Below are 24,181 nucleotides of genomic sequence, written 5' to 3'. Positions count from 1 at the left end.
ACTTTACGTCAAGATGTTGACACATTTGTAAGATCATGCTTAGTATGCCAAAAAGTCAAATTTGACAGACAAAAGCAACCGGGATTGTTGCAGACATTGCCGATCCCTGATAGGCCATGGAAAAGCATAGCAATGGACTTTATCTTTGATCTTCCAAGAACGCAAACAGGCAATGATGGGATTTGGACTATCATTTGTAGGTTCAGTAAGCAGGCCCATTTCATTCCTGTGAGGAAGAAGATAAAGCCAGAACACATGGTCAAGATATTCATGAGCAATATCTTTAAATACCACGGGATGCATCAGTCACTTGTCAGTGACAGGGATCCACGTATCACGAGTCTTTTCTGGAAGGCATTCTTTGAGAACATGGGCACTACGCTAAAGTTCTCTTCTTCGTTTCATCCGCAAACTGATGGACAGTCAGAAGAGGCAAATTCTACTGTTCCGGACCTGCTCAATGTTATGTGTCAGAGCACAAGGAAACTTGGGAACACCATCTTCCATTGGTTGAATATGCTTACAATAACACTGTGCATACGTCAACAGGTAAGGCACCATTTGAGATAGTGGAAGGAGGGAAGAAAGTCCCGCCCATTTTGCAGACTAAGGACAAGATTTTTGAGGCAGACAAGTATGTGCAAGATATGGATGAAACATACAGGAAGATAAAGATTGCTCTTGAGAAGACTTAGGCTAAGCAAAAGAAACCTGCTGATCGTCACCGTCGTGAACTTGTATTTTCACTTGGTGATTGGGTGCTTTTGCGCTTTGAAAAGGCCAGGTTAAGGAAAAGGAAAGGCAAGGAACCCTTGTTTCCTAAGCTCAGTATGCGATATTATGGTCCTTTTCAGATTTCAGAAAAGATCAGCGATGTAGCTTACAAGTTAAAGCTACCAGAAGGCTGGAAAATACATAATGCTTTTCATGTCATTCTTCTAAGACCCTTTGTTGGTGATGTGCCAGAGAATATGCTTGATGAGGAACAACCCGAAGTGGAAGAATTGGATGAAATCCTTATTCCTGAACAGATATTGGCACATAAAGAAACAAAGATTAGAGGAAAGGTTGCAAGACGCTATTTGGTGAAGTTCAAGAACTATCCATCGTTGGATGCCAAATGGATGGAAGAGTCTGAATTGGTTGATTCACCTCAGCTATTGCAATTGTATCTTGAAGCCTTTCAGATGGAACCCACAGTGACTTGATGTAGCCTTTTTTGGAGCAAGGCAAGAGCATGGTTCATGATGCTCAAGAGAGTAGTTAAGCAATTGTATCTACTCTTTCCATACAGAATTTACCTAGAGAAGTTTGTGCTTGAGAGTACACTAGAAGACTTCTATGCTTGATATATGTGTCGTAGCCAGGTTGGTGGGATTGTTTAATCGTCCAACGCTACATTTCCGGAAGCATGTATATCTTGGATTCCCATCAAAGAAAATATGTGATATCAGGAGATACCGCATGTATTATTGGCATGCAAGCGAGGTCACTTGCAGTATTTCAAGGGTGAGGTGTGTCACCAGGAGGTGTATTTTTCCTGTTGCCTTTCGTAAGTAAGTACTATATATTTTTATTTATTTTTATTTTTACTTGTTTTCCCCGGAACCCTTGAAAAGGTGCAAGTGGACATTGCATAGCTAGTGTGAAACGGCTGTGGCCGAATAGGTTTCTCATGGCGGGAGTCTGGGTCAGTCAGTCTGGGACTGGTCGGGCCAGTTAGCACTGAATTCTGATGAGTATGGAAGCATGTGTGCGCCAAATGAAATTTGGGCCACTCGGAAAGTCACTTATAACTTTATAAGTCAGTGGGAACTAGAGAATTAACTCAAAAGGGGCAAACTGGACACATGGCGGCTCCTGGTGCAGTTTTCCAATTCCATCAGCAAGAGGGGGCGCCCAATTTCAGAGAGGAGGCTGATTTGACTCATAAGAGAGCTACAGTGTGTGTGTGAGTAGTGGGTGCAGGTTTACAGCTTTAATGGAAAGCTTGCCTTCTCCTCTGTCTCATGTAGCACGATGATTTGCTCTCGTGCATCTCTCTCCCCTTTGGCACATATGGTAATGCCCCACTAGTTGGGCTACTCAGATGAACATGTACAGTTCTGGGGGTTTATGCGCGTTTGCCAAGGCAAGAGCCTTCTGAACAGAAACCGGATTAGCTAATTGCTAATCCCCCACAGGTACGCACAGTTCCATCGCGAAAGATTGTGAGTTTGGAGAGTTTTCTCGCGTGAAAACTCGTCCAATTCACAGGGGAACTGTCCCATTGTGTACGGGAGCCCTTGGGACACGCGTAGGCGTGTTCGATCCGCTAAAAACGATCTGAAACAGCGAATTACAGCCTGCTGTGTTTTTCTGCAGGTTTAGGGTTTCGCACCTAAACTGCAAGGGAACACCGGGGGAGCCTCGTGAGAGCCTTGGGATGAGTGTTTGGGCACCCAACAGTAAAAAACAGGGAGTTACAGCCCGCTGAATTTCTGTGACAGCTCACCAAAAAGCTTCCAAATAGCGAGGGAATCCGTCCTAAACAGGTGCTTTTGACCTACAGGAGTTTTTGGGCCGTTATGCTGCAAAAATCAGGTCGAAAACCTGCATTTTCAGCCCTCGCCAGGTTTGGACAGCTCTGTGAAAGCTTGTGCGAAGTGGTCGGATCGTCTACCTTAATTTGAATAAAGAAATACCGAAAGGGGCGCCAGTCTTTGGGGCCTATAGGGTGTCGGTCTCGTGTGCGCAGTGACATTCTAGTCGCTGGACGCAACTGTGTTCTCTTTCCTTCTCAGTGCTCTGTGTAAAGTTAACAGGTAATTGAAATAGTACCGCCCTCTACGTTGTACAGGCCGGTTTTAGAGAGAGAGAGAGAGAGAGAGAGAGAGAGAGAGAGAGAGAGAGAGAGAGCGGGGGTGGGGACATTGCGGTGTTAATAGTAAATACAAGCTTGTTACTTTGATGGGTAATTTTAATTGAAGATAAATGAGATATGTAAATAAAAATGTGTGTGGACTTTTCTTTGGGGAGGCAAAGAAGTGGAGAGTAGAAAGCTAATAGGAAAACATCGACGAGAAAAGTCTTTCGAAATAAATTATTTCTTTATTTTTCTTTTCACTAAGTAAACATTAGTATCATGCCCCCTTCCCTTATGTGACCAAGCTCTAAGAGGTTATGTCAAATCTAGTTTCGTTTTCTTTGTTTATAGAAAGTGTTAGTCATGGGTTATGTAACCTCTTCTCAAAAGCTTCAGCCATTGGATATGAAAGTCCATGTGTGTACTTCAAGAAACTTTAATGCCTCTATTTTTTTTAAGTTTATGAGTATACTAACTTAATTCCAAAAACAATAGCATTCTTTAAGTGAAGGAAAACTTGCCTCTAGCAACGCACGTCGGCGTGCACTCCTAAAGGCAAATCAACTTTTTTTATTTCCAAAAACAAGAGCATTGTCTAAGTGAAGGAAAACTTGCCTTTAGCAATGCACGTCGGCGTGCACTCCTAAAGGCAAGTCAACTTTTCTATTGCAAAAGAATTGAAAAACATCTGAGCAATGTCCACATAGCCATCAAATACTAAGGGTGCCTCTACATTTTGAAGGCTTTAAATGGAATTGCTAGAAGGAGCGCACACCAAAGTGCACTCATAGATGTAGTAAAGAGAGAGAGAGAGAGAGAGAGAGAGAGAGGGGGGGGGGGGGGGTAGTCATGGTGGACAAATGCAACTTCAAGACAGGGTTTGGAAGAAGAGAAAGAGGGCATGGCGATAAGGGCAGGGACAATAGACGGGCCCAAGGCGTGCTCGCCACGACAAAGAAGAGAAATCGATGCCTGTCACGAAGCTATGACGCCTTGTTAAGGACGGTAAGATCAAAACTTAGAACAAATACCAGATTGTCGAGTCTTTCCTTGGACCTACTCTCAAGGAATATGAAGTTATGAAGATCATCCCTACTCAAAAGCGAACTCTGTCACGATTGTGACTATGTTACAGTATTACATTTACTCCTAGTTGCAGATACGCGAAGTGCCATGCCAAGGAGAACCCCTACGCTTGGATGGTCACGACCCTTCGCTCAAGAGACATGTCTCTTCACCAAAAGCCACACTCCTTCGACGACTGGTCACACCCCTTCGCTCTACGGTTGAGACTCTTCGTCCAATGGTTGCAGCTCTTCGTCGAAAGAATGTGTGTTTACGTCTAAAGTCGCGTCTCTTCACCATGAGACGTGTCTTTTCATTTGTGTCTCTTCGTCTCCTATATAAGGAGCCTATTGTACTCAGTTTTCAAGCATTCATTCAATCAATCAAACACACATTCAGTCTCTTGAGTCTTAAGTCTTAATTATAGGATTAGCACCACTACCTCTCACCCTCGTCGCTACACTCTATCCCCTTCCCGGAGTTGCATGGAAGCAGAAGAAAGATGGTACATGTGACCATATGAGGTAACTTGAATTTTATCGCTCCAATTCTATATATAAAAGACAAAACATAGATATGTCTGTATGGCGTACCCGGTGAATGTCTGTTGGTGACTCTTCGCGAGTCCCTTCCCTCGGGTGATACCTCTTGAACCCACACTCCCACCCCATCATGTGAAAGGGCACGGACCCGACAGCCAGCCACACCTTCTCCCATGCTCGCAAGCGCACTACAATATATTGAAAAGCCCACCAACGCTGGACAACTTGGCCAATGTGCGCCCCTTGGTGCAGCATGCTGGTTTTAATACATTGCGCGCTGCTGAGGTTGTACGTATTTTAAAGGGTAGCGAAGAGGCATGCCAGCGAAAGGGTGTCACGAACCAGCATGTCAGCAGCAAGGCTGCGATTTCAGCCCACATAGGGGTGCACAAAGGGGCACGTCTCCTTGGTCCTCGCGTGCTCCCCTTGTGGCACAGTACCCAAGTTGCTGGTGATCGCACCCCTTCAAGTGCCTTGCACTGCCCACAGCAAACAGCCATGATGGCTCTTTTTCCTAGGCTGGTGCCTTTTGGGTGAATCGATGTGCCCATTACACATTTCACATGGGGGTTGGCCGTTTTAAAAAGCTGAAAAAAAAAAAAAAATTAAGTTGGCCACTCTGGGGGTTCTACCATTGTGAGAATTCTCCAGCGAATAAGCCAAATCACCTCCCAGCGTAAGAAATTCCCAACCAACCAGAGATTCCAATTTTCACGCTGCCTCCTTGCGCTGAAATTGCTTCACTGAAAACTCTTTGCTGGCTTTCACGCTGCTGACAACTCTTCACTGGAGACGATTTGCACAATTTAACACTGGCCCGCAACTTTAGCTCAAGTTGAATTTACTGATGAGCCTAATTAATAAGGTGTGGACGCCCTTGTCTTAATAACCTTCAGTTTAAAATAAAAAAATGGCCAACAGCAACATTCAGCAACTCTGCGCAATCTCCGATACAACGCTAGCAGCCACCTCCTGTGGACACCATGGTTGACGAGCCGGAGAACCCCCTTCCTATCCACAAGATTCTCCAAAACAGTACCTGTCTCCCATCAACGAGGTCGAAGATTTGTAAGCGTCCAATCTGGGTTAAAATTTCTTGAAAGAGCTCGGCGAGACCTTGACATCGGGATCACCCAATTATATACCACACAATTCTCCAACTTCTCCTTGGTATTCCCTCTGAGGCTGGACCATGCCGACATCTCAGGATAGAGAATGCCAATCCAAGGACACACTTGTTGTTCTCCAGGAGTAAATGGCAGCACTTTCGACGAGCCTCGCATCAATCAATACTCGCCTGGAGCAGTTGCAGATGCAAACCAAATTTTCTCACCCAAAGCATGGTTTCTCAGAGACAACTAGACACAAAGTACCTTTGTGCGAGCAACAAAAGTCCCAGCATGAATATTCTTGGAAATGCTACAGTTCTAAGCAACCTATTTCTTATTTGAATCATCCGCAACAAAAGCAGCAACATGAAGCTTCCAAAGGATCATCAGCGATATCAAGATGGGCTTACTTAGTGGCACATATGTCTGACCCTAGTGCGTACTCGGTCGTGAATGATGCGACGCTGGACGAGTTCCCCCTCGCGAGCCATGTCCTACATTTAAGTCTTTCTTGTTTGATGGTGGTAAAGTTGAAGATTTATTTATCCTTTCCTTGTGCAAGAGGATCCTTCAGAGGTCTAAGAGGCAACAGCTCCGTCGACCTCCCCCTTCTCAATTGGAAGCCTTAATACCCGTTGAGAAAGCTGAAGATTCAGAAGATTCCAATTCTTGTGTGACAACCAACAAGCACATAACCCCTGCTTTGGCCGTGTACCAGGCAGAAAAACTCATCACCGCCCTTGCAGAATAAAGTCTTTGTCTCTGAACAGATACCAAATGCAATGGTCAATGATAATTTTTCAAACTTGAAGATTCCAATCCTTACCTTCAATGATGCAAAGGATAAATCAGATACAGACTCTTGCAGCACGACTTTAGTCACTGCAAATGAATCTTTGGACACAACTTGTTCCAGTGATAAACATTTATAGATGGATATACCTCCAAACACTACTCTGTTTGAGTCTACGACATCCCTTCAAGAGGACTTTGTTGTTCCAGATAAACCAATGGAATACCTTGCAGATTTCCAACCAATGGTAATCACTCAACAGAAAACTCAAGTCAGTTTACCAATAGTTTCACTTGAAGCAGATAAAGATTCAAACTTTTCTTGGACAAAGCTCGAAGTTACAAAAGACTTTAACATAGGCACTTATAAAGTTGCAAATATGATCACTTTTTAGTTTGGCAAAATAGCCATGGTCAAAAACAGTGCCATGACATAGGACTTAACAGAAAGAGCTTTGGATGCAGAAGCACTACAAGAATACATTTCCATCTAATGGAGTTTCCACAAAGACTCTTGGAAACTTTGTCGATGCAACTTCTGTTGAAGACGTTGTTGGGAGCATTTTCGACACCCCGTTTTTTGTAAATTTCTACACATGGACATGACGCCTGATGTCAAAAGGGTATGTGGGCTTTCTTTTTGTGGGTTTTTTAGTTTGCTTTAGGGCAACCACATTATAGTCTAAGGGCTGATTTGGTGAGTAGAAAGGTTGATGTTACCTTTGGGCAACTCATGGAGACGTGTCTTAAGTTAAAGAGGCAATGGAAGTATGTAGTCAACCCTATGAAGGAGGACCCTGCAAGGGGGTCAGTGAGAGTCCTTTCTTTGAATGAGCTACCTGATATATGCCTTACTATGGATGCACGGCATAAGAGGAAGTGCATTGGAGAGGCTTATATTGATGGAGGTGCACAGGTATGTGTTATTACTCAAGCTTGTGTATCAAAGTTGGGACTCAACATGGTGAAGAATTCAGGTTTTCGCATAAAGCTTGCCAACCAACACGGGTGAAGTGCTTGGGAGTTACGAAGGACTTGGAGGTGGATGTATTTGATGTTAAAGTGTTGGTCAATTTCCATGTTATGCCCCCGAGTATTGGTGCTTTCTCTTTCATCCTTGAAAGACCATGGTTACAGGCAACCAAAGCTATACAGGATTGGGGACATGGTAACATCACTCTCTACAATAGAAGGGGTGATAAGAAGAGGTTTGACATGGTTAGTAAGTAATCTTTGGATGTTGATTTTGATGAGCAAAGTGATGAAGAAGAATACTCCAGTGAAGAAGAAGACAATGGGGATGATGGCAGTGAGGTGGAAGATAGCAACGATAGTGATCTAGATTTTTCCTCCTTGTTTCTTGAAGAAGAGCATGATGAGAAACAAAGATTTCTTGGCCTTATAGAGAATGAGGATATCTGTGGTTCTTATGAGCAAATTGAAGAGATGATGTAACCCAAAGTTCAACCTAATGTCAAACAGGAGCTGATACAAGGTATGTTGTCTCCCGACTTGACTAGTCATGAGAAGGGTGAGTACCTACATATGATACAACAATTTTCCAATTTATTTATCACTTCTTATGAGGCTTCAAAGGAGAGGAAATCCACATTCCAATCGAAACAGGAGCTCAGTCCATACGCCAAAAGCTAAGGAGAATGGGACAGGTACAACTTAATGCTTTAGGAAGAGGTAGAGAAGCTTCTCAAAGCAGATTTCATATTTCCTGTGATTATTGCAGAATGGGTGAGTCCTGTTGTTGTCACACCCAAGAAGGATGGAAAGTGGAGAATATGTGTTGATTTTAAGCCTCTAAACGCAGCCATGAAGAGAAATCCATACCCTCTTCCTTTCATAGATGGCATACTTGATTCTATTGCAGGGCATGAGAGGTATAGTGTATGTGATGGATTCTCTGGATATTTTCAGCTCACCTTTGCTTTAGAAGATCGAAAGAAGACCACATTTATCACACCATGGGGATGCATTTGTTTTTGTGTTCTTATTTTTGGTCTTATGAATGGTTGTGCGTGGTACCAAAAGCGCGTCAATAAGGTGTTCTCTCCCTTTCTTGGCAAGTTTGTGAAGGATCTTATTGATGACTTTTGTGTTTATAGCTCTAGAAAGGATCATTGTGCAAAGCTTGGGATGGCATTGAAACAATATGATGAAAGTGGAGATCAACTCAACCCAAAGAAGTGTCATCTTTCTCAACCAAGAGTGAAGTGTTTGGGGCATATGATCTCAGAGAATGGGGTTGAAGTGGATCCTGACAAGGTGAAGTCTTTGGTGCTCCTATCACCTAAGGATACGAAACAACTTGCTACTTTTATTCAAAAGGTAAAGTATATGTCAAGGTTCATTCCTTTGTCCTCTCAACTTCTTTATCCTCTACAACAAGTAGCAAGGTTGGATCCTCTACAATGGACAAATGAATGTGACGAGGTTTTTCACGGTATCAAAGAGGTTCTTAGTTCTCTTCCTACTATGCAAGCTCCTAATTGAGATAAGGAGTTTTATGTGAATCCATCAGTAGATGAGGATGCTACTGGAGCTATGCTTCTTCAACAAGGTAGCAATTCCCACTACATGAAGCCTACCTATTGTGCTAGCAGGGTGAAGCTAGAGGTGGAAAGAGGTTATACTGAGGTGGAGCTCATCATGGTGAGCGTGATTTATGCACGTAGAAGGTTTAGATACTACCTTCTCCCCAAACCATTCACGTTTCTCAATAGCTACACTCTTCTACCTCAATTGGTGAATAGCTCTACTTTGTCAGAAAGGCTCATGAAGTGGATTGTGGAGCTACAGGGGTGAAGAAGCAATACATGGAAGCTCCTGACATAGACAATGCCGAAGAAGCAACACATGGAATCTCCTGACATGGACAATGCCTATCTGTTGTTTTTGTTGGCTCTTGCAGGAAAAACACATGGTGAAGGTTTAGGAGGTGTTGTAATTTATGATCCTCAAGGTGCTTTGGTAACTAAAAAGAGTTTGAAGCTTACGGCACAAAGCAATAATGAAGTTGAGTATGCTACTTTGAAGAAAGGGCTCAACCTTTGCCTTGAGCTTGGCATCCATCGTGTGAGGGTAAGAGGTGATGCTCTTTTTGGTGGTTAAGCAAGTACTTGGGGTGTGGCAAAGTAAGAATCCAAGGCTGAAAAATATGTGTTTTCAAGTGAAGAATCTGCTTAAGCGTTTTGAAGCTTGAAGTTTAAAGCATGTGGACAAGTCTCAAAATGAAGCAGCACATGGTGCAGCACAAACTTCAATTGGACAATTGTATGTGATAACCGTTGATTCTCCTCTTTATTTGGGAAGGGAAGCTTTGGAGAGGGAGGAAGAGCTTCTACAAACAGGTATGCTTCCATCAGAGTTGGAGAAATCAAAGAAGTATGCCTTCCTTCGACATGCCAAAAAGTATGTTTTGCTTGGTGATGCCTTTATATGAAAGGGGTTAATCTTATGATGAGAAAAGTGCCTTGGAAAGAGGAAATTTACAAAATTTTGGAGGAGAATCATGAGGGTTCTTGTGGTGGTCACTTTGCTTCAAAGATCACTTTGCATAAAGTCTTGCAAAAAGGGTATGTGTGGCCAAGCATTCAACGTGATGCTCATCATTGGTGCAAGTCTTGTAAAGAGTGTCAAAGCATGGCAAATAGAGTTCTCAAATCAAAAATTAGAGGCACCATTGTGACTTAGAATGTGTTTGAGAAGTGGGGTATTGATGCAATATGTCCTCTACCTATGACAGCTAGAGGCAAATGTTACATACTTACTGTTGTTTAAGGTGGGCCGAAGCCAAAGGCGTTAAACAAATCACGAGTAAAGATGCTTCCCAATTTATATATGAAGATATTTGCTGCAAATTTGGCATACCATTGGAGTTACTTTCCGAGAAGGATCCAAGTTTTAGGAGAGAGTTGGTGGATTATCTATGTGAGAAGCTTCATGCGCATCGCAGGTTTACTACTCCGTATTATCCCCAAAGCAATGGCAAGAATGAGAGGTTTAATGGAGAGCTCATAAGGATGCTTACAAAGATGACAAGAAACAATGTAAAGACTTGGGATTTAGAGCTACCTTGTGCTCTATGGGCTTACACAATTGCCATCAAATCAGGTACTAGTTTCTCTCCGTTTCATCTAGTTTTTGGCAAAGAGACTTTACTTTTTATTGAGGTAGAGATACCAGCTTTGAAGTTGATGCTTAAGCTTGAAGAAGAGCCTAATGATACACTCAAGGCGAGGCTTCTATATTTGCAATGTGTACAATTGGATAGGTTGCTAGCTTTTGAGCATTATGCATAGGTCTTGAAGAACAATCAAGCAAAGGAAAATGAGAAGGTGAAGGTCAAAGACATCAAGAAGGGTGACATGTGCTTCGTTACAATAGTAAGCTTGATAGCACTTTTTAAAAGAAGTTTCAAATAAAGTGGCAAGGTCCTTTCTTGGTCTTAAACAGGTTTCCAAATGGCACATATCAACTTGCTGACTTGGATGGTACCCCACATAAAGCACGTGTGAATGGCTACTAGTTGAAGAAGTATATTGCAAGGTTAATGACTGTAATTGAGAATGAGCCTTCTTTTGAGGAATTTTCTAATCACATGGCTAATGATGAAGATGAAATGAAGACTCCCTCATGCGGTTTACATGATCTCTTTTGTACTGCTGATCATGAATGATCTAGCAAGGTGTGGTCTGGCAAACTATGTTGGGCGCATTTTCGACACCCCGTTTATTGTAAATTTGTACATATGGACATGACACCCAATGTCAAAAGGATGTGTAGGCTTTCTTTTTGTGGGTTTTTTAGAGCAAGCACATGTACATGCAGAGAAAGTCACTAGTATAGCGCCAGCTATCGGACTACTATAAGTGCCCGCGAGTGAGTTTTTTTAAGTGAGACTTGTATATAACTAAAACTCATGTACAAACTTTAAAAAGTTCAGCAAAACTCCAAAAATTAGCAATGGGTTGAGAGAAAGAGATGTATTGACTTCTTTGACAATGGCTCCAAATCTGTTGAGTGGGCTACCTCTTGGTCTCACACATTAGAAAATTTTGCAAATGCCACAACTCCCCAAGGATACCTTGGTGTCAGTTCTTCCACCCTCTTGTGTTTGTTGGTGAATTGAACAATGGAAAATACATTCTTGACTACTCAAATTGGAGAGGTTATAGCTCGCAGAGATCAAGAGTTCAAAACATGGGTCCATTCCATTTAGATCTTTGCTTGCGTTTTAGTTTTCTCGGAAAATCTTGATCGGGCTATGGTAATACTGCGTGAGCGTGTAGAGATATATATACCTTCATAAGTTCAAAATAGTCTGAACTCGAATTATAAGAGGGAATAAAGCACTCATAAAACTATAAAAGCAAGGGACACAAGAGAAGAAAAAAAAATTTAAAATCAAAAAATAAAAAATAAATAAATCCCTAAATCACTTTATTTGCTATGAAACAAAACTAGATAAAACAAAACATTATTAACATAAAGATGTTTTTAGAAAAGGGACACGCAAAATAAGTTGACGCAACTTACTTGGCTAAAACTTAAAACAAGTACTCAACTTTAAACAAAAAAGGAAAAGACATCTTAAAACCTTAATCCTAGAAATCAAACTTCACACAATAACGTCAAAAGGAACAAATTCTTAAGTCCTAATATAAACTAAATACGAAATTGAAAAATGAATACTACTACTAGTGTATAGGCTGAAAATTCAGATGGAGTCACCATCAAACAAAAGCAAACATAAACTTGGTTTCTCCTTGCTTGCACATGTGGTCTCTTACACACGAACGTAGAAGTGTTGAAGTAACTCACCCATCTGTGTGCGCTTCCCCAAAGGCCTACCAGCGGCAGGCACACAGCTGGTTCTCTTCTCCAACGCTTGAAATGCATGGGAGTGGAGTCCTTCGATGCTCAAAATCAAGCAATTAGTCTTCAAGCACTCCCCTTCTCGCAATCAATTCAATAGCACTTCATCGTTGTGTGTACCTATAGAGCTTCTACACTCTTCAATCCATTACGAGAGAATGAGGGCACGCCTATGTGCGCGCTCTCTTCGCCAAAAAGAGCCTAATATGAGAGGAGAGAGATTCTTTATATAGAGGTTAGCTCTCCATGGCTGAAAATGGAAGGGTGTGTTGTGTCCCAAACCAGAAAGGGAAAGATATGGCCAGGCAGCTTCCTCTTTAGAAATAGTAAGAAGGTGTTTTAACTTGCCTTTGATTGAAAATCTGAAGTTTACTTTTAGTAAAACTCAATGAGCTACTGAAGGCGAACAGATTCATCACCGCATCATCACCCTACGTAAAAATTAATATGAAATAAAATTTTTGACCCGAGGCTTTTGATTCCAAATCCAATGTCCATTTTTGCAAATTCTAAATGGAAAGGTGATAAATAAATTGCACTATGAAAGCCCTAAAAAATGACAAGTTAGTGCTCAGAATAGCATTTTTACGTAACGGATACTAAGCCTTCTGCAAAATACAAGTCGCTCAATCAACAAATAGCATTCACGCATTCATTGGATGCTTTTATGTAGCATACCTAATGCTCAAGCGTTTCCAAAACAGCACTCAATGCAAGTCACCATGCACGTCTTACTATGTGTGCCTGAGGTAGATTCCATACGTTCTATACACTTGTATCCATCTATATCTCTCTTCCAATAAGGTGAGAGAATATAGTCCTTCATGCTTTTCAAGCATGTCAATGGCCATTCATACTTTCCCACTTAGTAATAGAAGTATACGTAATCAATCACAGTTCCGTAGATGCAAGAACACATGTCCAATTATGTAATCTTTCAATCAGAAAGACAAACAGATATAATCTTTCATAAATTATTTTGATACATGGTTTTGTTTACAAAGGCTGATGACAGAGTGTGGAGATGCGTAAAACGCAGCAGGATTCCAACAAGAGTCACGACCCATTTGGCACCACATTTTACAAGTGATGACCTGACATGTTGTATGGCTGCTCATGTGACTAAATTGGTCGCCAGTTTTTTTGGGTTCCAGTTATTAAAAGCATTGACTTGCAAAGCTTTTTGGGCACCTTGGTTTTAATAGGAAAAATTTTGGGTGTGAGTTATTGTAACAGTTAAGCGAAAGTGCCCTGGGGGTTCTTTTTGGCAAATCAATGCATGATGGCACGATTGCAGAGAGCAACTCCCCGACAATTATACTCTATGATTATGAATATAAAAAGAAGTACCGGAAGGGGCACCTAACTTAGAGGCAGTGTTCGGGGAAAATGTGTCTCAGCTTAATATCGTGCCATTTTCAATTTCAAAAATGCTGGTTGAGGGCAAGGGGAAAAGGAGAAATTCCGCCCCAAAATAGAGAAAAATAGTGTGAAAACCCTAAAAGTAGACCTAATTTTCTAAAATTTCCTCTTGGAAAATTCAAGGGAAGGAATTTTGTATGTTTGGAGAAATGATTTTTCCCAAACACTGCTTAGAGGCCAATGTTTTTGGGAGTGGAGCTCCGCCACTGTGTCTAATCTACAATGTGATGTTCTCAGTTATTTGTTGTTTTAGTTCAGTTCCGTGATTGTTGTAGTGATTGTACCGCCTTGCCATTGGTTTGCCGGTTACACCCGGACACGACAGCCACACTTTGCAACCCGCCGCTACCTGATAGGAGCCCTTCACTTGCTCTGACATCAGCCAATTTCCCCAATATACAAGCCTAGAAGAGGATGATTCAGCCCTGGTATCCTCCTATTGGTAAGAACAAGGCAGCCCCACAAAGCAGCCCAAGGAGATCCATACAACCCTCTCCTTGGGCTTTTGCACCAGCAAGCAAGACAAGTAGGATCACCCCTAGCACATTCTAGATCACCCATAGAGGAGCCTAGGAGATTCCAAGTAGACATTTGTCGGAGAGCATCTGAAGCATGGTCACCATCAATTGCATTTTGTAGGGATGAAACCTTGAAAATATTCAAACGCTTCAAGTGGTGTTGAAACGCCTCACAGGGTTTAAATGCCCTTAAATTTTTTTAACGGCTCACAAAGTTGAGCCGTTTTGAGCAATGAATGTCTGATTATTTTTTATATATTGAAATTGTGGTCTAGCCTTTCATCTCCTCTTTCCTAGTGGGTGAAACGATAAGTACCAAAACTCCCTGTTTTGGAACTATACATTTCGGGGCTGAAGTGTTTCATAGTGACGTTGATCTGAGGTACATCATTTCATGAGCATCCAGTAATATCGATTGAACTCTCATCATATACGCAATAAGAAGCTGGAATGCTCACAATCTCCCAGAATTCTTCTTCCGTAAGTTAGAGCGTGTCCTTTCTGTGTAGCCCAGTCTTGCATAAAACAAATTATAAGCAACTTGCCTAATATGTGATCTTACCAACTTATGAATGCTTGTTATCTTGTACATGATATCTGAGAACTTTAAACCAAATAAAAATTATGCAAAAAGAAAACATCCTAAATTTTGAACACTGAAAACCCAAACTAACACCCAAGCAAAAGCGTCCATACACTACATGAGTTCGTGTAAATGCCAGTTTTGAGTATGATTTCTTGCCCATTAGATGACAAAATCAGGACACAAATTTTGTCGTTAACTTTTCCAGATATTAAATGGAAAAAGATTTATTGACATGTCATCCAAAAGCTAGTTTGTGCCAATGTGGTTAGTGATTAATAAAAAATTGGATTCAAGCAAATGCACATCCTGTTCAACTCAAACAAACTAAAAGCTTCGTGCCATGGTGCGCTTGTCTTGTTTTTCAATTGTGATGCCTTCATAAGAAAATTCCTCACAATGAGACCATAATAAAGAGCTTGAAAGCTCAAAAATACCTCCATCCGCACGTGCACACTTGTCGAAGCTGCCTCAACCTCCTCCCTCGTCGCAACTCTATCAAAATTATCCCTTCCAAGCTACAAGAAGTTGTCAAGTTTCAAGATTACATACGACATATCATATTTTATGGAATATGAGGAAACTATAGGAAAGTTAGATTAACATCATAAAAGAGGCTAAAAAGAAAGTGCAACAAAACGATAATATATAAACCATCAAAAACCGTCATCTCCAAAGGATAGTGAGCTATACATAGATGATATTATTCTATCTCGTTACCCAGGACACAATGTCAAAAGACTCCAACTCACTAAAAAAAAATGTAAGTACTTACGATAAAGTGTAGAAATTCATCTCAATGGAAAAAAGGCATTGCTTGCAATTGGAGTCGGAAGAGTCCCATCATGAAAACTTAGTTGAGGATTCTCTATGGACTACTAGGACAATAAATAGTGCTATATTGTCATATCCTCTTCTGAAATGGATGTTGCTTATACAAAAGTTGTACACTCGATGGAAACAATAGCCTAATTGAATGGAGGTGTAAAAACAAACTGCATCGTCTTTTCAGAAACAATAGTCTACTTGAATGGAGATGTAAATAAGAACTAAAGTCACTCACCTTGATTTGGATAAAAAGATGGACTCTCAAGATTTTTTCTCTAGTTTTTCATGTGTTTTTTACTAGAGCTCTCGATTGTCACTAAAAGCTCCTAAGCTAAAGCCGAGAACTCCCCTAAAGATAGGAAGCCCCTTTCCTGCTCAATCCTCTAAAAAGAGAATGAGTACCACCAGAACGAAACCTGAGGCAACCTAAAGTAAAGCTGCGTCCTCTATACTGAATAGCAAAACTTGAATCTCATAGAACTCAAGACCCAATGATGTCACAAACTGTTGACATGTCAAGCCACTGAAGAACGGAGCCAACCTACAGATCCTAGCCGAGGGGCCTAATGTCACGTGACACATCCAACCCTATGTGTCCGTGGACAAGCTACAGCATAATAGGGTTCAATCAGTCCAGTCAGTCTAGATTTAGAAGTGATCAAGCACTTTTGTGAGTCTATTCGTGGACCGTGCATGCCCAGTCACTTAGTGTAGATGCATATCCTCTGGTTGCACACAGCATGATCATCAATATTCCCTTCAGAATCCATCAGATTCAGTTAGGGGAATTTTCCAATGCATTTAGCCTATTTTTCCTATTCTTTTGGTATTTTCACTTATTATTTTTAAGTGACTTTCCGACAAAAGTAGGGCAATTTTGCTAAGTTAATATATAAGCAAACCCAAGTTAGCACTTTCTGGCAGAAGAGGCAACAGGAGCTCCCCACTCAACAGGCACCTTCTCAGCAAGAACCTTCAAGAACTCATCAAGCACCCCTCAGCACTCACCCTAGCCCTAGCGTTTTGGGTTTTTCTCCCAAATCCTTGGCGTTTTCATCCTTTGCCTTGATCGCCATAACCACCAGCATCCCAACATTTGCAGATTCCCCATGATCGCCATCAAGTTCCAGATTCTGCTAGCGTTTTCCAATTTCAGCCATTAGCGTTTTTGGATTTCCATCAGCAACAACAGAGCAGCCCAGCGTTACTGGTTTTCAGCCAAAGTGGTCCAAATTCTCAGCCATTACCCCTTTGTGGACAGTAGATAGAAGAGCATCGAATTCAACCCTAAAATCACCGTCGTCGTCATCGGCATAGTCCCAAGTTGCATCAATCAATTGCATCGTCATTGTACCACTTGTGCAATCAATAGTAGACCACTCTCGCCGACGAGAGTGGGGCCTTCGGAGGAGGGTTTTACAATGTCTCTGGTGTCGTATCTCTCTTCTCTCTATCTCTCAGTCTCATACACTTGCACGCACATTGTCCCTTCACTTTGTTTGTGGTCATAGCACTTTCCATTAAGAACGAAAGGCTCTCCCTTGCATAAGAACTAAAAGGAACCTTGAGCACAGTTCGGAGCACTCATCTTGAGCAAAGCGCAAACAATCATTCAGCTGCACCTAACATTGGTATCAGAGCTTTGGCAGTGTTCTGTATCACTCAAGAAAAGAACCACAAGAATTTGTTTTGCTTGTTGAGGTTGCACGAACCCAAGTTCGCTTGGGCGTGTCAATTCCTAATCGTGTTTTGTTGAAGAGTGACAGGAGTCCCAAGAAAGAAGGGCTTGTCCAGCCTCCCCTTGTGTCTCTTTTCACTCATTGAGAGCGGACCGTGCACTTAGCGGCCGGCCAATCGACGTGAGGTGGGAAAAAGCAACCTTGGTGTGAGCGCAAGGCCACCAAGGGGTGCGCCCGCGGAAAGGAGTAGAACTCGGGTGAAGAGAAGATCCTTCTCAAACGCGATTTGCAAGCGAAAGAAAACCTCAAGAACCTCAAGATCCTCAAGAACCCAAGAACCTCAAGACCCCCAAGAACCCAAGTTCCTCGTGAACTTGAGAACGCAAGACCGTAAGAACCCACAAGAACCCACGATTTCAGAATGGTCATCACTCGAAGAGGAATGGATACTTCGCTTACAGGTGATGAGCATGAGAGAGGCGAAGAAGAATTTTCCCCACCAGGAGGTTTTTCCGACCCTCCCCCTTTCCCATCTACGACAAGGATTGCACCAACTCCTATGGAGAAGTTGGACCAGGAAAGAAAAGCAAAAATAGAGCGTGACCACGAAGAAAAGATGGCAGCCATAGAGCGTCAATACACAGAAAGAGTGGCAGCCATAGATCGCGAGAACAAAGCAATAAGGCAAGAGATGTTGCGACTCTTTTCTCGAATGTAGGCACAGATGCAACAGGATCGGGAAAAGGAGACTCTCTCAGTCTCTCCTTCTCCAAAGCATGATACACAGGATTTGCATGATGATGATTTGAATGACAATGATGAGCATGATGATTTGGATGACACTGACAAGCATGATGATTTGTATGATCAAGATGTGATTTCTCACGAGCATGATGATTTGCATGATCAAGATGTGATTTCTCACAAGCATGATGAGTTGCATGGAGATGATGTGATTGTTCACAAGGATGATGTGTTAGTGGATGCTTTTTCTAGCGAAGCTAACCTCGTTGTAGATTCGATCAATCACGAAGAACCGATCTTGGCTTTCGAGTCGAGGTCCAAAGAACCCCCACAGAACGATTCGATCATTCAGGAAGAACCGATCTTGGCTTTCGAGCCTAGGTCCAAAGAACCCTCACAGGAAGTATTATGTGTTCGCATGATTCATACGCACGCATTGATCGAGTGTTTCATTCGTGATCGTTTCCTGTATTTTAGTCAACGTCTTTATGTGATCCCTTTTCCTAGGCATGACATATTGTACGTTGAGCACGTTTCACTCATGAATGAGCACGAATGTATGCGGATTGTTCATGAAAAGCTGAAAAGTATGTATGTAAGGAAGTCGCATTCCATGTCTCTTCCTTGGCATGATACAGTTTCCGAACGAGCACATGGAAGTATGAGCACCAAGCATGCGCATTTCCGTTGTGAATTGCCACAATTGATTGCTCTAGATCAGAAGAGAAAGATTCGATCTCATTGTTTGCGTGTGTGTGGTGAACGGTTTGTCACTCCGTCTCTATGTTCATCTACATTGCATACACAGTCTTTTAGGACGACAAGATTTTTTCCACTCACTTTACATGGAATATGTATGTTTATGTTTTTGTGTTGGAAATGGTTTCAGGAATTTTCAGCCATAGAGATTCTTGAAGAAGAAAGAAGCATGACTCTCGACGAAGTTTAAGCATTGAAGGAGCCATAGAAGACTTTGAGTCGCTTTCCGCGCGGCCCAAAGAAGCAAGCGTTGCAGACCTTTATGAAGTTCAAGTACAGCAGGACCCACACTTCGGAGTGGGCCGACGAAGAGTCCCTTCCAAGATTCCGGATGCTATTGGCGATCTCCCTCGACGCCATACAGTTCGGTACCAATACCTCACTTTGAAAAGGAGGGGATGTCACATGACACATCCAACCCTATGTGTCCATGGACAAGCTACAGCATAACAAGGTTCAGTCAGTCCAGTCAGTCTCTCTCCATAGGTAGCAAGGGTCGCCACATTTGTGGCTCGGGTTCGATGGATCCGCCTACCAAAGGGGAAGGGGAAGGGTGTAGATAGCTACACCACCCAAAAAAAAACAACAGCTACATTTAAACAGAGAAACAGAGATACTATACTACCACCAGGATCCTTACGAGTTGGGAAAACCTCCAGGATACATGATGAGCTAATGATGGAGAACGTCCAGGTGATGCTCAAATCAAAGCTAAACTATATGAGGAATGACATCAGGAAGGAAATGCACGCGAACGCTGAGAGCTACAGGAACTCCATGTATGGAGACATGATGAGAGAACTAAGGAGAGAGATCCGGGGGATACAAAATGAGGAAATTCAGATCTTGAAAACGGAATTACGAAACCTAATCAAGGCCGAAGTAAATGTAACAAAATGCGTTATGCAAAAGAAACTCGATGAGGCAGTAGCAAGTTTTGAAGCATGGAGAACAAATATGGAAAAGCACATGGGGGAAAAAGATGCAATAATCGAGGAGCTAAAAGGAGAACTTGCGGCTTGCAAATCTGCAACTAAGGAGAAGGGAGACGACCAACCTTCAGTGCTAAAGGAGCTCGAGGACATGAAGGATAAGATGAAAGCTCTACGGGAAGGAGATGAACAGAAATCGAAAACGGCATCTTCATGGGCGGAACGTCTTTTTAAGACACAAGAAAAGGTTGATGAAGCAGAGAAATGGATTGAGGATGCGAAGAAAGGGAAGGCCCAGATGCCCGCGACCACACCTACCTCCACCATTATTAATATGACCATTGAGGAAGAGCAGAAAAGGAGGAATCTGGCTCTGCATGTGCGGGTCACAGGAGTCAAAGACAAAGAGAATGTAGATGAAGAAGTGAAGGAACTGCTACAATGCATGGGCATCACAGAGCCTACTCACACAAGTGTATGGAGAGTGGGCAAGAAAGGAATCGATGAGAAGGGAAACGTAAAGGATAGGGCACTTATTCTTCGCTTCCCGAATATAGAAATAAGGAAAGAATTTCTAAAGAAGAGGCCAACTCTTAAGAAAACCGGTATTTTCCTGGGAGATGACCTTACATTGGCACAAGTGGCACACGTGTAAGAGTTGATGCCAGAGATCAGGGCAGCAAGAGAAAAGGGAAAAATCGCCTTTTATAGAGGAGGGAAAGTAGTGGTTCTGGAAAAGCGTTTATCATGACAGTGCGAGACCTATGGGGCGACGCTCCGGATAGCGGCGTGGAATTGTAATGGATCATATAGGCTAGATGTAGGTGCCTTTGAAGACAGCTTTAGGGACAGAGACATAGTTTTCTACTCAGAGACACACCAGATACCGGGACAGCTTATGACACATGTGAAGGGTTATTTATGGGAAACAGCTGATCGACCAAACAAGAGATCTCTACGGGGTAGCCGGGGTTCAAGAGGAGTAGCAGTCTTATTTAAAGAGGAGCTGAAACCACTACTACAGATTATCAGGAAAGATGAGCAAGCAAGGTATATGTGGGTGAGAATGAGAGCCGAGACAGGTAGATTTTTATATATCGCTATATGCTACTTCCCTCCAAGTACATCAGTCTACTCCTCACCTAAAGGACAGTCCCCTTTCTCCATATTGAATAATGACATATGGGAGTTCTCTAGAGATGGAGACATCGTTCTCTTAGGAGACTTTAATGCCAGAACGGCCAACTCTCAAGCAATATTCTATGATACTTCTGAGGAAATGCTCAGAGAAGTGGATTTATCACAGAGGGGGCTCACTAGAACCTCACAGGATAAAGAACACACTGAATATGGGAGACATCTCATGGAGATGGCAACTTTACATGGTTTGGCCATACTTAATGGTCTAGAGAATTTCCCTTTATCTTGGTGATTCACATGCTTCCCGCACAGGCATGGGGCCAGTACAGTGGATTATGTCATGACTTCACCAAGCTTTATTTCTAGTATCGAGGACTTTAAGGTGGGACCCAAACCGGTTGGGATTGCAATGGATCATGCTCTCTTGACCTTATCAATCTCCTGTCAATACAATGCCTCTCAAGTACAAAGGAAGAAGACACACACAAGATATACTTTCACGCTAGAGACTAATTCAGTCTATGTGGAAAAGATCTATGATAGGATGTGGGCAGCCGAGCCAGTATATACTGTAGAGGAGATTACTTCTCAGTTAACAGAGATACTACATGGAGCAGCACAAGAGGCATACCCACATACTCAACCTGATCAGAAGAGAGGATCTGGGAACATGCCTCAAAACAGTTGGTATGACGAGGAATGCAGAGAGACGAGAACCCAGGTCCAGAAAGAGCTTGCACTTGGGATCATCACATATAAGCAGTCTCAGATTGCTCTTCTGCGTATAGTACGTCGCAAGAAAAGGGCATTTTTAGCCAAACTGGAGAAGGATTTATATCAGCTCTTCTTGAGTCAGGACTCACATGAGGCCTGGCGTTTATTTCACGAGCACTCACCGCCTCCGACAATTACTTCTCCTGAGATTTGGGGTCAATATATAACATCATTATATATGGTATCTGGACAGCCTCCATTACCAGATTCACTAGAGCCATGCCCTGCTACTAGTACTTTCTTTACTACGGAAATGGTGAAAAAAGCCATTGATAAGATGAAGACAAGAAGAGCATATGATCATGATGGTTTAGTAGCAGAACATCTGATCCATGCCAGGGATCTACTTTCAGAAGTCCTTGCTCGTCTGTTTAATCGGGTCATGTGTGAAGGATTACCTGAATCTTGGAAATTATCTACTATCGTACCCATTTTCAAGTCAGGGGTTCCTATGATTCCCGAGAACTACCGTACCATTATGGTAGGTCACACATTGACCCGACTGTACGCATCCATTCTTGAACAAAAATTGAGTAGATGGGCAGAGAATGAGGGCATAAGGGCAGCAGGACAAGCTGGATTCAGGAGGGGTTATTCCACTTTAGATCATATTCTTACGCTCAGAGCCATTATTGAGGAAGGAAGAGCAAGCGGGAGAAGGATGTATTGTTGCTTTGTGGATTTTCGGAAAGCTTTTGATACAGTACCAAGGGCCAGATTGATACGCAGGATGCAAGAGTTAGGGATCCCCAAAGAGATTATTTGGGGGATCATGGCCTTATACGGGTCAGTAACTGGTTATGTACGTACTCCAAAAGGGGATTCCGACATTGTTCATTCCACCGTTGGAGTAAAGCAGGGATGCCCACTGTCCCCTACTTTATTTGGTATGTACATAGATGAGGTATCAGATTACATTGATAGAGAGGGTGACAGAGGTGCTCAACTTGCAGGGTCATGGATCCCTTTGTTGTTGTATGCAAATGATATTGTATTGATAGCAGAATCACCATATGGAATGCAGAGGCAGCTAGATGCATTACATAAATTCACGGAGGACAGTGGACTGTCGATAAACTTGGGTAAAACCAAACTGTTTAACACCACACCGCAGTGGGTTAGGAGATCGGCACCTACATTTGCATATGGCCAGGATACAGTAGAGTACACAGATGCATACACATACCTTGGTGTGGTATTTGCAGGACCGAAGTTTACTCTTAAGAAAGCAGCGGATGCTAGATTGTCCAGAGCCTCTGCGGCCTTGGGAGGGTTGGAGAGGATGTGTTCACAAGTGCAGTTTCAGGAACCACGAACAATTCTTTGGCTCTTTGATACTGTGGTGGCTTCGGCTATGCTTTATGGGGTCCAAATTTGGGGACCATCTATGGATCAGGATAATTGGAAGTCAATGGAGAGACCTTTGGTATCTATGATTTCCCAAATGATTAGAGCCAAGGCCTCCATACCACACGCGATTACCTGAGCGGAACTAGCTGCCCCTCCGATAGAAATTGAAGCTCTTACCAGATCAGTGTCCTTTATACATGGTTTGTGGGATACAAATAATTGCCGATATACTAGACTGGCCCTCGAATCCTCTCGACAATTAGCAATGAAAGGGGATACATCATGCTGGTATGCGCAACTGTCCTCGTGGTTTCAGTGACACGGGTTCAGTATGGAAAGATTACCCCCCTTCCAATACTCTCTTGCGGCTCCATCACTGGCAATTACACGAACGGAGATTAATAAAATCATCCGTCAGGATCTTATACAATTGGATACTAAGAGGACTTGGGTAGACCCTACACAAGAATTGGGCACGAAGATGGCCGACTACAAAGAAAACTTCCTACAGCTATCTGAAGATGGATTTGTGATTCGCCCGAGCTACATGGATACCCACCTGTCTCATGGTTTGAGATGTGCTATTGGTCAGATTCGTACATCCTCACATCAGCTGGAAATTGAATTTGGCAGATTTAGGGGAATCCCACCTGAGAGCAGAATTTGCAAGTTATGCGGAATGGAGCCGGAGATAGAATTACACTACATATGCCATTGCACCGTATACTATGAGATACGTGGGCGTTTCCATTGCCTATTTAAAGAAGGCTTTGGACCTCTAGATAGAGTCATGCAATACCAAGATCAAAGATGCTTAGGCTTGTACCTATTGGAACTACATCGGCACAGGGATAATCTAATGAGAAGACAAAGAGCACTACAGCCCCAGAGGCAGATCACAGATTACTTCGGATCGAGAGAAGCAAGAGTGGAAGGAGAAGCAAGAGGCCAGCAGCCAGCACAAAGGAGTATCCACATTCATACCAAAGGCACCCTCATTGACAAGGAGATTGAGCTTAGGAAATCGAGACGACCACGACCGAGATGCAGAAGCACACTTCACCGGAGGAGACTACAACAAAGGATTAGAAGCATTCTAGCCAGACACCCAGAATGCTCCTAAGAAGTTTATATAATACTTTGTATTTAGTTTTTCACATTTATTTTCACACTTTCACACTTTTCACACTTAGTACTTTAGTACTAACGT

General features: G+C 42.5%; 1 protein-coding gene across 1 annotated transcript in view; it reads right to left on the bottom strand.

Moving 5' to 3' along the window:
- Positions 1-24,181, bottom strand: part of LOC147431100 (uncharacterized) — a 118,491-nt gene that overhangs the window by 71,238 nt on the left and 23,072 nt on the right. The window contains exon 2 of the mRNA XM_086493746.1: positions 15,203-15,283. Within this exon, the coding sequence (XP_086349872.1) occupies positions 15,203-15,283 (81 nt within the window). The remainder of the gene's footprint in view (positions 1-15,202; positions 15,284-24,181) is intronic.

This window comes from Adiantum capillus-veneris, chromosome 21 (genome assembly GCF_014529385.1).
Source record: "Adiantum capillus-veneris isolate H3 chromosome 21, ASM1452938v2, whole genome shotgun sequence".
Lineage (NCBI taxonomy): Eukaryota > Viridiplantae > Streptophyta > Polypodiopsida > Polypodiales > Pteridaceae > Adiantum > Adiantum capillus-veneris.
The sequence above is the reverse complement of the archived record's forward strand: the minus strand, read 5'-3'. Positions and strand labels throughout refer to the sequence as shown.